Source organism: Salmo salar, chromosome ssa29 (assembly GCF_905237065.1).
Source record: "Salmo salar chromosome ssa29, Ssal_v3.1, whole genome shotgun sequence".
NCBI lineage: Eukaryota > Metazoa > Chordata > Actinopteri > Salmoniformes > Salmonidae > Salmo > Salmo salar.
The window spans coordinates 36796797-36812567 of NC_059470.1; the positions used below are offsets into that span (position 1 = coordinate 36796797).

General features: G+C 42.5%; 1 protein-coding gene across 2 annotated transcripts; it reads left to right on the forward strand.

The window, feature by feature from the left end:
* The first annotated feature begins 5613 nt into the window (after positions 1-5613).
* Positions 5614-14654, forward strand: LOC106590660 (XK-related protein 9). 2 transcript variants are annotated; one of them, XR_006762717.1, is made up of 6 exons: positions 5614-5759; positions 8092-8671; positions 9997-10208; positions 10611-10693; positions 10851-12928; positions 13094-14654. XR_006762717.1 is itself a non-coding variant. In XM_014181806.2 (5 exons), exons 2-5 carry the CDS (start codon positions 8355-8357, stop codon positions 11403-11405), a joined length of 1167 nt encoding a protein of 388 aa, XP_014037281.1. In that variant the 5' UTR covers positions 5614-5759; positions 8092-8354; the 3' UTR covers positions 11406-14654. The 2 variants fall into 2 exon arrangements, 1 of the variants encoding a protein (XP_014037281.1); XM_014181806.2 differs by having other exon boundaries at positions 10851-14654.
* Positions 14655-15771: the final 1117 nt, after the last annotated feature.

A 15771-nucleotide genomic window follows, 5' to 3' on the forward strand; every position in this document is an offset into this window, starting at 1 on the left:
TGTAGGAGGATCGCGGCCGACGCGCGTCGCCGGTAGAGAGGAGCGGTTTACCGCCCCCTACATGTCTGGAGGTCAGAGACCGTTGGTTTTACGTGCCTTCCTCTACACAACCCCGGCAAGTGATAGTCAATCGAAACCCTTTTTAAGATCGCCCTGGATAAGAGATATTAAATCGAAACGGTTAACAGGATTTCCTGGATAAGTGATAAAAAAGACAACCAATGTATGTTATTTGCGTGCATATTGAGGGAGCATGATGAATACTAGCCCATATGTTCATAGACTCAACACACCTTTTAGTGGCTTTTAATGATCTTATGACCAGAGGTGATCTGTCAAGAGCCCCAACGCTGGTTCTGAATGTAATTTTTTGTTGTTGTAAACATAAGGAAGATATCTTTCATATTAAAAGGTTAAATTACTACACACCTTTATAGGGTTAGTGTTCCCACACGGCCATATAACCCATGTTACAGCTCTTGTTTACTGAAGACAGATGGAAGACAGAGACAGCCACCTATGCTAATTAGCTATCTAGCGTGTTGGAACACCTGTGTGTCAGCTAACTGCGGAGGAAGTGTCGTTTTTCAGCTGGAGGCAGACACAGTGTCTGGATCTGTGCTAAACTGCTACAGGAAGTGTATATTTTTCTATTTGAAAGATTGTCCTTTTTTTGTTGTTGCTGATTTGAAAGATAAGAGGCATATTAGCATATGTTTAAAAAAAAAAAAACGTTTCACGAGCGACGATCATTGACGTTTCGAAACAGTAAAAAAAAAAAAAAAAACAGCGTCGGAATTGTAGTCGACACGCAACCAATCAAATGTCACCGCTGAAAACCCTACAGAGTAGAATGGTTTTCAGGAGGAATCCATCGGCAACTTGTTTCACAGTATGGTTCCTAGGGTTTACTCACACCTCACTGCGTACTTGGATTAAACATTTCATTAACAGGGTTAGGATAAGGGTTTAGGTCAGGGTTTAGTTTGTTTTGGTTTAGTTAAGATTAGTTAAGATTATGTTTAATAGACAATGTTGCGTTATTGAACATCTACGGAACATCTACAAAACGGAACATCTACGGAACGGAACATCTACGGAACGGAACATCTACGGAACGGAACATCTACGGAACGGAACATCTACGGAACGGAACATCTACGGAACATCTACGGAACATCTACGGAACGGAACATCTACAGAACGGAACATCTACGGAACATCTACGGAACGGAACATCTACAGAACGGAACATCTACGGAACATCTACGGAACGGAACATCTACGGAACATCTACGGAACGGAACATCTACGGAACAGAACATCTACGGAACGGAACATCTACGGAACGGAACATCTACGGAACATCTACAGAACATCTACGGAACGGAACATCTACGGAACGGAACATCTACGGAACGGAACATCTACGGAACATCTACAGAACATCTACGGAACGGAACATCTACGGAACGGAACATCTACGGAACATCTACAGAACATCTACGGAACGGAACATCTACGGAACGGAACATCTACGGAACATCTACAGAACATCTACGGAACGGAACATCTACGGAACGGAACATCTACGGAACAGAACATCTACAGAACGGAACATCTACAGAACAGAACATCTACAGAACGGAACATCTACAGAACATCTACAGAACGGAACATCTACGGAACATCTACGGAACGGAACATCTACGGAACATCTACAGAACATCTACAGAACGGAACATCTACGGAACGGAACATCTACGGAACAGAACATCTACAGAACAGAACATCTACAGAACATCTACAGAACGGAACATCTACGGAACAGAACATCTACGGAACATCTACGGAACAGAACATCTACGGAACATCTACAGAACGGAACATCTACGGAACAGAACATCTACGGAACATCTACGGAACGGAACATCTACGGAACAGAACATCTACAGAACGGAACATCTACGGAACATCTACGGAACAGAACATCTACAGAACGGAACATCTACGGAACATCTACAGAACATCTACAGAACGGAACATCTACGGAACGGAACATCTACGGAACATCTACAGAACATCTACAGAACGGAACATCTACGGAACAGAACATCTACGGAACAGAACATCTACAGAACATCTACAGAACGGAACATCTACGGAACAGAACATCTACGGAACATCTACGGAACAGAACATCTACGGAACATCTACAGAACGGAACATCTACGGAACAGAACATCTACGGAACATCTACGGAACGGAACATCTACGGAACAGAACATCTACAGAACGGAACATCTACGGAACATCTACGGAACAGAACATCTACAGAACGGAACATCTACGGAACATCTACAGAACATCTAGTTGGGACTATCCATGTAAAGGCTTTCCTCATAATGTTCTGCAATTCTAAATGTAACCGATGTGAAATGGCTAGCTAGTTAGCGGTGATGCGCGCTAATAGCGTTTCAATCGGGTGACGTCACTCGCTCTGAGACCTTGAAGTAGTTGTTCTCCTTGCTCTGCAAGGGCCTCGGCTTTTGTGGAGCGATGGGTAACGATGCTTCGAGGGTGGCTGTCGTCGATGTGTGCAGAGGGTCCCTGGTTCGAGCCCAGGTAGGGGCGAGGAGAGGGACGGATGCTAAACTGTTACATAAATACAATGTAATCCTACAAGAGTCTAGGGCAGAGGCCTTTTCTCATTTGGGCAACAGCCTGTCTTGTTTCCTCCCTGCCCGGGAAACAGATCAGTGTTCGAGGAGATGTCAATTCCTTACCTCCTTTGGATCAGCTTTTGTTTTGTCAGAAGCGAGAGAGAAAAAATGAACCTGCTTAAAAACACTACTTATCATTTATCTATAAAATGTCTGGAACAACTAATTTAATGTTATCCCTTTCCACGTTTATTATGGGATCCACCCCTGTAAACCTCATTAGCCTAATGACCCGCGAGTGAAGAAGGAGTCTCTTTTCCTGCAAGCGCATTTTCTTTGTCCACTTTCCCTTTCCTCGCGGTCTCTCCTCGATTACCTTTGACCTTTTTCAAAAGGAGATGAGAGAGAGAGAGAGAGAGAGGACGGAGGAGAGAGGACGCAGCAGATGGAGGATGCAAGAGTTGAGCAAGTCCAATTGACAGGGTTGTGACAGGGTAGAAACCATAGCTTTGCTCAGTTTCCTCAGGGACGACCACTCTTGAGTTTTTATCCCTGAACATCCAGAGTGGGCTTCGTGCTTTACTGTCTCTCTGTACTTTTTGTATTTTGGGTGAGAGCAACCATTTTGTTTATCTTTAAACGGATATATCTGCCTCTTTTATATATCCTGTTTTCTACCTGACTGTTTCAAAATAAATGGACCTAGAATTTGTGGTTCTAATACGGGATACTATACTGATCTGAGTCTTCTGTGTGACCCAGAAAAAGGTGCATTTGAGTAGATTAGAACAACCCACATTTCAATAAAGTAGTGCTGTTGAGTTGTGCAGTACTTTAGGTTTGCTCTTTCATTTCCTTCAAACTAATTAGGGTCAGATCCTTGGAGATTAATATCTCAGAAATTAACTGTTAAGAGAGACAGACAGACAGACAGACAGACAGACAGACAGACAGACAGACAGACAGACAGACAGACAGACAGACAGACAGACAGACAGACAGACAGACAGACAGACACCGACCAGATCGACAGACCCGACAAACAGACACAGACAGACACACAGGCCAGACAGAATGACAGACAGACAGCAGACGGACAGATAGACAGAATGACATACAGACATGCAGACCTGACAGACAGACAGACAGACAGACAGACAGACAGACAGACAGACAGACAGACAGACAGACAGACAGACAGACAGACAGACAGACAGACAGACAGACTAGACAGACTGACAGACCAGATAGACAGACAGACCAACAGACAATATAACTGCTGCAGCATTTGAGTGGCAGAATGGGGAAAAACGCACTGCAGTATGGTCTTGATAGTGCTGAGCGATTAACCAACATTTTGGTTACTTTTAAGTTTTAAATGATTTAAATTCCATTTTCTTATAATTGTTCTATGAGCTCAATGCCACATTTCACAGTTTCTCTAGAGATACATCATATCCAGCCTGAACTGTACGATGTAGTAGGGAGATGTAGTTTCTCTAGAGATAAATCATATCCAGCTTTGAACTGTACGATGTAGTAGGGAGATGTAGTTTCTCTAGAGATAAATCATATCCAGCCTGAACTGTACGATGTATTAGGGAGATGTAGTTTCTCTAGAGATACATCAGATCCAGCCTGAACTGTACGATGTAATAGGGAGATGTAGTTTCTCTAGAGATACATCAGATCCAGCCTGAACGATGTAGTAGGGAGATGTAGTTTCTCTAGAGATAAATCAAATCCAGCCTGAACTGTACGATGTAGTAGGGAGATGTAGTTTTCAATAGGCCAATATTCTACATAGTTTAGCCGAGAAAACGTACTAATTAACTACAATGACCATAATCAAATCAAATCTAATTTTACTGGTCACATACACATATTTAGCAGATGTTATTGCGGGTGGAGCGAAATGCTTGTGTTCCTAGCTCCAACAGTGCAGTAATATCCTACTTGTCCGGTCTGTGTGGGGCAGACAGAGACAGAGGGATGGAGAGCAGTATCTTCATCAGGTATCTCTCTACCTGTAAATACATGATCTAAGTGATTGATAGTTGGTATTCAGCAGTCATAAAGCCTTATTTACTTTAATGAACTACTACAATAGTGATGTAGTCAGACAGCGTAGACAGCAGCTCTATAGAGATGAGATGATGACTTGGAATTAAATGATAAAGTCATCAGATAAAACAAATGTAATATACACAACAACTGATATATTTTATTAAAGTGAATAAATGAAGGTTAATAAGTAATAAGCAGTAATGGACAGTCACTACCTTCATGGGACTTGTATTAATTGTTTTATTCTGTGTCGTTAAAACATTCAACCCACATAATAAATATTGCATTTAATGTTTAAAAAAATAAAAAAATAAAATGTCAAATCAAAAAACGTGATTCTTTTTTTTGTTAATAGTCGAACTGAAACCAAACCGATCTCAAAAAGCACAAATCGCTCAGCACTAAGTCTGGGTGAACACTGTGATTTTACACAACTACACTTCATATATGTACTCATTCTTCTAACTCACTGACTCATCTTCTTTGACTCCCTTTGTATGCAAAAAGTACCTACACACACCCCAAACATACACGTGCACAAACTCTCTCACACTCAGCGCTGCATTCAGAGTTATCAGAGGGTGTGATGAGTGATGACATCGTTGGCACACCTAAAACCTGAAACGGAACCTGCAAAATTTTGAGAATGTGTACTTCCCTTTGTGGTATTTACAGTAGACCCGTGACCTGAGTTGATTCGTGTGTGTCTGTCTGTGTGTGAACATTTGTAGAGAAATTGGCTATTGAGATATTACCTCTCACACACACACACACACACACACACACACATCAACTCACATGTCAGTGGTCGACCACACACACACACACACACACACACACACACACACACACACACACACACACACACAGCCCAGGCGTTGGATCTATAATGACGTATGATTTCTTGGTAGGTGTTGGTTGCAGTTGACACCACTAGGGTGGAGCTCCACAACAGAGACGGACTTTGGAGCTGTGTGCCTGGCTATTTGGTTCAGTGACAGTAGAGGAGGACTAGTGAAGACACACCAGGTGAGTACCGCTATGCTTCAGTTCTAGTATTATTGGCCGATTTTTGTTGTTGTTGTCTGTTATCAATCTATGTTCTGACAACTTCCAGTGAGAGAGTTACAATGAGGAAACGTGAAAGAAGTGTAAGAAATGTTAAAAAAAATTCTTCACTGATTTAACCTCGTTAAATAAAGGTTAAAATAAAAATAAATAAATGTGGTGAGATGTAAGAGATAGATGGTTGACTAGCATAATGTAAAAACACTGTTTAATAGACTTGAATGAAGAAGTTGTCCTTCAGTGGAAAAGTCACATACGGTTGCAGTGTTTAAAAAGGTTTTATTTTTTGAAAGACAAACCTTAGAAACAGAAGTAGCTCCTTCCTACAGGAGGTTATGTAATTGTTCAGGACACGGAGGGAGAGCTCACCTGTTACATGAAACTGGTTGATTAGATCTCTGTTGTAGCGCTGTTAGGCAGGACATGTTATCAGCAGTCTATTACATTACCTGTCTCTATTAGTCTGTTACCTTACCTCTCTCTATTAGTCTGTTACCTTACCTCTCTCTATTAGTCTGTTACCTTACCTCTCTCTATTAGTCTGTTACCTTACCTCTCTCTATTAGTCTGTTACCTTACCTCTCTCTATTAGTCTGTTACCTTACCTCTCGCTATTAGTCTGTTACCTTACCTCTCTCTATTAGTCTGTTACCTTACCTCTCTCTATTAGTCTGTTACCTTACCTCTCTCTATTAGTCTATTACATTACCTCTCTCTATTAGTCTGTTACCTTACCTCTCTCTATTAGTCTGTTACCTTACCTCTCTCTATTAGTCTGTTACCTTACCTCTCTCTATTAGTCTGTTACCTTACCTCTCTCTATTAGTCTGTTACCTTACCTCTCTCTATTAGTCTGTTACCTTACCTCTCTCTATTAGTCTGTTACCTTACCTCTCTCTATTAGTCTGTTACCTTACCTCTCTCTATTAGTCTGTTACCTTACCTCTCTCTATTAGTCTGTTACCTTACCTCTCTCTATTAGTCTGTTACCTTACCTCTCTCTATTAGTCTGTTACCTTACCTCTCTCTATTAGTCTGTTACCTTACCTCTCTCTATTAGTCTGTTACCTTACCTCTCTCTATTAGTCTATTACATTACCTCTCTCTATTAGTCTGTTACCTTACCTCTCTCTATTAGTCTGTTACATTACCTCTCTCTATTAGTCTGTTACCTTACCTCTCTCTATTAGTCTGTTACATTACCTCTCTCTATTAGTCTGTTACCTTACCTCTCTCTATTAGTCTGTTACATTACCTCTCTCTATTAGTCTGTTACCTTACCTCTCTCTATTAGTCTGTTACCTTACCTCTCTCTATTAGTCTGTTACATTACCTCTCTCTATTAGTCTGTTACCTTACCTCTCTCTATTAGTCTGTTACCTTACCTCTCTCTATTAGTCTGTTACCTTACCTCTCTCTATTAGTCTGTTACCTTACCTCTCTCTATTAGTCTGTTACCTTACCTCTCTCTATTAGTCTGTTACCTTACCTCTCTCTATTAGTCTGTTACCTTACCTCTCTCTATTAGTCTGTTACATTACCTCTCTCTATTAGTCTGTTACCTTACCTCTCTCTATTAGTCTGTTACCTTACCTCTCTCTATTAGTCTGTTACATTACCTCTCTCTATTAGTCTGTTACCTTACCTCTCTCTATTAGTCTGTTACCTTACCTCTCTCTATTAGTCTGTTACCTTACCTCTCTCTATTAGTCTGTTACCTTACCTCTCTCTATTAGTCTGTTACCTTACCTCTCTCTATTAGTCTGTTACCTTACCTCTCGCTATTAGTCTGTTACCTTACCTCTCTCTATTAGTCTGTTACCTTACCTCTCTCTATTAGTCTGTTACCTTACCTCTCTCTATTAGTCTGTTACCTTACCTCTCTCTATTAGTCTGTTACCTTACCTCTCTCTATTAGTCTGTTACCTTACCTCTCTCTATTAGTCTGTTACCTTACCTCTCTCTATTAGTCTGTTACCTTACCTCTCTCTATTAGTCTGTTACCTTACCTCTCTCTATTAGTCTGTTACCTTACCTCTCTCTATTAGTCTGTTACCTTACCTCTCTCTCTTTATGATGAGAAAAGAGCAGGCAAAGGGCAAACGTCAATCAGGGAAACAGGCCACATCCTCTGAATAAATATACAGTCACGGCAATGTATGGATTTGAACGTTTAAATGTTTATTTTTCTGTTAATAGTTTCATGGCGTCACAATTATGCATGTGACTAAATTATACTGATATATCAGATACTTTGCTCTAATAATATTCTGTACTTTCTATACATTTACAGGTCATGAGGATCTTGTCATCTCGAACATTATTGGGGACAGAATAGTCTCGGGAAATCTCAGACCTGTCGGAACATTGTTTACTGAGCCAACCCATCCAGAACCACCAACTCCAAAAACAAGCTCAGCCAGTATTACCCAGCCACAGCATCTAACTAATGAATTTCTACTTGCTCATGCATTGAAGTCACTGGGAAGGCTAAGTGAACATTTGATTTAAGTGGAAATTAGGATTTACCGTTAAGTGAAACCCTGAGCAGTAAACATGCTTCAAACAGACTCGGAGTTCACTAAAACACGATGGATCTGTACCGTCATAGGACTGGGCTTTTACCTGGCGGACATTGTGACAGATGTGGGACTAGCAGTGAAGTACTTCCTGGTCGGAAACCTGGTCTGGGCTGGGCTGACTCTACTGTTTGTGGTGGTTGGATCAGCTACCACACAGGTCTTCAGCTACACCTGGTACAGAGATGACATGAGGAACCCACTGGTTAATCCTGATGGAGACAGGCTGATATCTGGAATGAACAGAGGAGGACTGATTGGACTCCATGTTATGCAGATGGGTGTCTTCACCAGGTATGTGAAGATGTGAGGTTGAAATGTGATTACTAATATCTGTTATCAACTTTATAGTGACGTTAGCTTGAGATGTTCACAAGATTAGGGTTGCAAACGGACGCTATATTACTGGAAACTTACAAAGTTTACCATTAAACTACCAGAATTTGGGTAACTTTCAAGGATTTTATTAAAATTCCTTACAAGACATATAGTGGCAGTTTTTGGGGTACCTCAGATTATCACTGGTGTCTGTAATTATCTCTGACCCTCTGTGTGGCCTTATCGCATGTAAAATATAGGAAATAATAAAACTAAAAGTAGAATGACAAATCTGTAAAACATGATCCTAAATATAAACCATCATCATAGTGGAATACCATTGGTGTTTTAATATGAGGGTTTCAGCTTGAAATATCCTTTTTACAATATCGATATGTGTCACGGCTGTCGAAAGGAGAGGACCAAGGTGCAGCGTGTGTGTAGTTCCACATTTTATTTACTCTGTGAAACTATACAATACATAAATAAACTGAATACACAAAACAACAAACCGTGACGCAGAGGAGAAACAAACACTACTCAAAAATAATCACCCACAAAATCCAGGAAGAAAAACCCCTACCCCTATGATCTCCAATTAGAGACAACGAGGACCAGCTGCCTCTAATTGGAGATCATCCCAAACAAACCGACATAGAAATACAAAAACTAGAACCTAAGAACGTAGAAATAGAAAACATAGAAAAACACAAAACACCCCCCTGTCACACCCTGACCTACTCTACCGTAGAAAATAACATCTTACTATGGTCAGGACGTGACAATATGTCTTTGTTGTAAATGTTTTGGCGACAAAATGGTGGTGGTTATGAAAAAAGTAAATAGTTGGAAGAGTTGTAGAGTTAATTGAAAATAATGCCATTGTTGATTAGATGCTTATTTTATTAATTCGACTGTTTTCTCTTGAACCATACGCTCAACCTACTAGAAACTCATGGACAATAATGACACAGATATATCTTTTTTTAATACTTTATAATAAAAAAAAGTTATTCAAGTATAAATGGCCAGTTACCATGGATTGCCATAGATTACCTGTTAATTACTAAAATTGCTGAATATTCCGGTAATTTTGGTAAATTACCGGTAGCTATCTAGTCACAAGATATGGCTGAGTAGCCATACAACACACCTCTTTTGTCAGCATGAGACTGTGCTACCAGTAACTTAGTAAGTTATAACGTTGGCTTCCCCAAATTGTTTGGTTAGTTGTAGCTCAAAGGCCGGCAGATAGAGATATTGAGTCGTTTCGTCTCTCTCTCTCTCTCCCTCTCCGTTAGGTACTACCACCTGTTGAAGGCAGGACACAAGGCCGTGTGGTCCAAGTCACCTGAGACTGTTGAATTCCACAGAGAGGTCCACCTGGACCTGTTTGGTCAGGCGACCGATCTGAGCATGCTCAAACTCTTTGAGACGTTCCTGGAGAGTGTTCCTCAGCTCCTCTTCCAGTTGTACATCCTGCTGGGCTGTGGACACAAGTCCATACTACAATGTGACTACTGTGTGTGTGTGTGTGTGTGTGTGTGTGTGTGTGTGTGTGTGTGTGTGTGTGTGTGTGTGTGTGTGTGTGTGTGTGTGAGAGAGACAGAGAGAGAGAGAGAGAGAGAGACAGAGAGAGAGAGAGACAGAGAGAGAGAGAGAGAGAGAGAGAGAATCTGCAGCCACTGCCACGACTTTTGTTCTCCATTTCTCTCCACACCACACAATAACCAGACTAGACCCTCTGGTCTGCTGCTCTCCTTGTGAGTGGATGTGTCTACCACAACCTCATATATGTCACAAGACTGTCTCTCACATGCCTGTCTCTCACATGCCTGTCTCTCACATGCCTGTCTCTCACATGCCACTATTGTAAGATCCTTCTCTACTCTGTGTCTCATCTTCCCCTGTCCAGGCATCTGCATGGTGGGCTCATTCATTAACATCGCCTGGGCTATAGTGGACTACCGCCGATGTCTCCGCCGATCCTTACCCCAGGTAATATAATAATGATATATAATAATATGTAATAACATAATCATATGATCATATAGTGAATATATATATATATATATATATATATATATATATATATATATATATATATATATATATATTATATATACAATTATAATAATTAATATAACATCCACAGGTCCAAGAGATGCCTTCTGGCCTCCCTACCTTCGTCTACCTCCTATACAAGCTGTTGACCATCACCACTCACATCCTCAGCCTCAGCCTCTTCCTCATCCTCAGCCCCTACAGTACCCTGGGAATGGCTGTCGTCTGGCTGGCAGGAACCGTCTGGGCCCATTGGGTCCGTACTGACTTCTGTACGTCTAGAGGTCTAGAGAGGCTCTATCGGATCATCGTGGGAGTCGTCCTCATGTTCACCTTCTTTAACGTGAAAGGACAGGATACCAGTTGGCAGATGGCTGTGTACTACATTCTCTTTGCGTTAGTGAACTTCTCTGGTCCTTTGCTGCTGGTTCTGGTGAGGCCAGAGGTTAACGATGCTGAGTACTTCTGGCCGGTGACTCTGTTGATATTTGGAGGGACCGTTCTAGGGCTGGCCTTTCTGCTCCTGTATTATACTGTCTACCACCCCAGAGGGAGGAGTCTACAGGCAGATGAGGTGGATGGACAAATGGGACAGGAGAGAGAACCAGATACAATGCTGAGAATGAGGAACTTCCTACAGCTCTGAGGCTCACCTTCCTATTTACCACATATTCAATGGAGGAGTTAAAATGACAATCAGGCATTTGAAAAACAACAAAGGTGTCACCCAGACACGTTATTTTGTTAAACAGCCAAGGGGGATGGGTTGGAGAAATGTAACTGCTAAGACAAACTCTGGTTGGTGGACTGTCTAGTTGGTGGACTGTCTATTTGGTGGACTGTCTAGTTGGTGGACTGTCTAGCTGGTGGACTGTCTAGTTGGTGGACTGTCTAGCTGGTGGACTGTCTAGCTGGTGGACAGTCTATTTGGTGGACTGTCTAGCTGGTGGACTGTCTATTTGGTGGACTGTCTAGCTGGTGGACTGTCTATTTGGTGGACTGTCTAGTTGGTGGACTGTCTAGCTGGTGGACTGTCTAGCTGGTGGACTGTCTAGCTGGTGGACTGTCTAGTTGGTGGACTGTCTAGCTGGTGGACTGTCTAGTTGGTGGACTGTCTAGCTGGTGGACTGTCTATTTGGTGGACTGTCTATTTGGTGGACTGTCTAGCTGGTGGACTGTCTATTTGGTGTCTATTTGGTGTCTAGTTGGTGGACTGTCTATTTGGTGGACTGTCTAGCTGGTGGACTGTCTAGTTGGTGGACTGTCTAGTTGGTGGACTGTCTAGCTGTTGGACTGTCTAGTTGGTGGACTGTCTAGCTGGTGGACTGTCTATTTGGTGGACTGTCTAGCTGGTGGACTGTCTAGTTGGTGGACTGTCTAGCTGGTGGACTGTCTATTTGGTGGACTGTCTAGCTGGTGGACTGTCTATTTGGTGGACAGTCTATTTGGTGGACAGTCTATTTGGTGGACTGTCTAGCTGGTGGACTGTCTAGTTGGTGGACTGTCTAGTTGTTGGACTGTCTAGTTGGTGGACTGTCTAGTTGTTGGACTGTCTATTTGGTGGACTGTCTAGTTGGTGGACTGTCTAGTTGGTGGACTGTCTAGTTGGTGGACTGTCTATTTGGTGTCTATTTGGTGTCTAGTTGGTGGACTGTCTATTTGGTGGACTGTCTAGCTGGTGGACTGTCTAGTTGGTGGACAGTCTAGCTGGTGGACTGTCTAGTTGGTGGACTGTCTAGTTGGTGGACTGTCTAGTTGGTGGACTGTCTATTTGGTGTCTATTTGGTGTCTAGTTGGTGGACTGTCTATTTGGTGGACAGTCTAGCTGGTGGACTGTCTATTTGGTGGACTGTCTAGTTGGTGGACTGTCTATTTGGTGGACTGTCTAGTTGGTGGACTGTCTAGTTGGTGGACTGTCTATTTGGTGGACTGTCTAGTTGGTGGACTGTCTAGTTGGTGGACTGTCTGTTGGTGGACTGTCTATTTGGTGTCTATTTGGTGTCTAGTTGGTGGACTGTCTAGTTGGTGGACAGTCTATTTGGTGGGCAGTCTATTTGGTGGACTGTCTAGTTGGTGGACTGTCTAGTTGGTGGACTGTCTAGTTGGTGGACTGTCTAGTTGGTGGACTGTCTAGTTGTTGGACTGTCTAGTTGGTGGACTGTCTAGTTGGTGGACTGTCTGTTGGTGGACTGTCTATTTGGTGTCTATTTGGTGTCTAGTTGGTGGACTGTCTAGTTGGTGGACAGTCTATTTGGTGGGCAGTCTATTTGGTGGACTGTCTAGTTGGTGGACTGTCTAGTTGGTGGACTGTCTAGTTGGTGGACTGTCTAGCAGGTGGACTGTCTAGTTGGTGGACTGTCTAGTTGGTGGACTGTCTAGTTGGTGGACTGTCTAGTTGTTGGACTGTCTAGTTGGTGGACTGTCTAGTTGGTGGACTGTCTAGCTGGTGGACTGTCTATTTGGTGGACTGTCTAGTTGGTGGACTGTCTAGTTGGTGGACTGTCTAGTTGGTGGACTGTCTATTTGGTGGACTGTCTAGTTGGTGGACTGTCTAGTTGGTGGACTGTCTAGTTGGTGGACTGTCTAGTTGGTGGACTGTCTAGCTGGTGGACTGTCTAGCAGGTGGACTGTCTAGTTGGTGGACTGTCTAGTTGGTGGACTGTCTAGTTGGTGGACAGTCTATTTGGTGTCTAGTTGGTGGACAGTCTAGTTGGTGTCTAGTTGGTGGACAGTCTAGTTGGTGTCTAGTTGGTGGACAGTCTAGTTGGTGGACAGTCTAGTTGGTGTCTAGTTGGTGGACAGTCTAGTTGGTGTCTAGTTGGTGGACAGTCTAGTTGGTGTCTAGTTGGTGGACAGTCTAGTTGGTGTCTAGTTGGTGGACAGTCTAGTTGGTGTCTAGTTGGTGGACAGTCTAGTTGGTGGACAGTCTAGTTGGTGGACAGTCTAGTTGGTGGACTGTCTAGCTGGTGTCTAGTTGGTGGACAGTCTAGTTGGTGTCTAGTTGGTGGACAGTCTAGTTGGTGTCTAGTTGGTGGACAGTCTAGTTGGTGTCTAGTTGGTGGACAGTCTAGTTGGTGTCTAGTTGGTGGACAGTCTAGTTGGTGGACAGTCTAGTTGGTGTCTAGTTGGTGGACAGTCTAGTTGGTGGACAGTCTAGTTGGTGTCTAGTTGGTGGACAGTCTAGTTGGTGGACTGTCTAGTTGGTGGACTCTGACTGTCATCCTTTTAGTTTCTAAGTCACCTCAGCCTTCTTTTATCTTATCAGTTTCTGTTCCTCCAGTCTTACAGCTGCTGCTCCCTTTACTGTAAGCTGCAGGCTAGACAGGTTTTGTTCATTTTGTCTTGTGACATCATATCATATGATTGTTCTCACGCAACCTCAGGAGATCAAAGTCTCTTTTCCTTTTTTTTTTTTCTGCTCTGAAAGACCCGAATAGGTAAAAGGGACTGTGATATTTGGCCACTACCATTCGTCCAACATATTTCAGGTCTGGTGTCCTCAGCTGAGATGAATGAGAGGACATATTGAGACACACCGCCTCTTTATCTGTCGATTCATGATGTCAATACAAACAGAGAACAGAAGGTGACTTCCTTTACAGGTTACGACCCACCTAGCCTTTTAGGGTATAGTAAGAAGACGGTGTTATGGACTCGCACAATGATACGTTACAGACTCTTTTATTGAACTGCCCAATGACTGATGATTTCATCTCTGACATACATTCCACAGTGTTATTCTGTCATGTGATCTGTATTAAGTACTCTGATGTTTTGTGAAGTATTTACCGTCTGTAAATGCACTTTAAAACGTAAAAATATAATGTATTATGATATATATCGTGCATTACGATATATATAATGTATTTAACAATAAAATGAATCATAAACAATCCTCATCATTATAGTTACTAACCAGATTGATGATGAAATACCCAACACAGGTAAGCGTCATTTCAATGCTTATGAAACGTAACAAACCAGGCTACCATCAAATGAAAGAGCTGGGCACAATGCTTCCTTTAGGCTGGGGCTGATGGGGCAGACGTGGCTGATGTGGGCCTCTCCGGTAGTGTCCCAAATGGCACCCTATTCCCTATTCAGTGCACTAATTTTGAGCCCTGGGATTCGGTCGTAAAAGTAAGCACTGTAGGGAATAGGAAGCCCAACAAAAATGTGTGCACTATATAGGGACTAGGGTGCCATTTGGGTGGAGACTCTGTCTTTACGCCCGTCTGGCTCAGCCTCTGCCCCTGAGCTCACGTGGGAGAAATGTTGATGACGAACTGCGGTGTCCATGGAACGGTAGTTGGCTTCCTAAAATAAACACTGGGCCGAGCCGAAGGAGGCTTCCTGTCTTGTTTATTTCAAAAAACGTCAGTTTAACTTTCATCTGACAGTAGTCAGATGAGGAAACCGTGGCAGTAAGGGAGGATGAACAGCAGTCAGTGTCCCAAATTGCACCCTATATGGTGCACTATATAGGGAATAGGACCCTGGTCAAAAGTATTGCACTATATAGGGAATAGGGCCCTGGTCAAAAGTGGTGTACTATATATGGAATAGAGTGCAATTTGGGATTCAAACATAGTTTGGTTTCTAGTAGACCAGCCAAATATTGTGAATGGACAAGACAGGGTTGAGGTGGGGGTGGTTTCAGTGAGGAGCACATTAGGCATGTGTCCAAAATGGTATTGATAACTAGGCTATATACACAGGGTACCAGTACTGAGTAATGATAACTAGGCTATATACACAGGGTACCAGTACTGAGTAATGATAACTAGGCTATATACACAGGGTACCAGTAGTGAGTAATGATAACTAGGCTATATACACAGGGTACCAGTACTGAGTAATGATAACTAGGCTATATACACAGGGTACCAGTACTGAGTAATGATAACTAGGCTATATACACAGGGTACCAGTACTGAGTCCATGATAACTAGGCTATATACACAGGGTACCAGTACTGAGTCAATGATAACTAGGCTATATACACAGGGTAC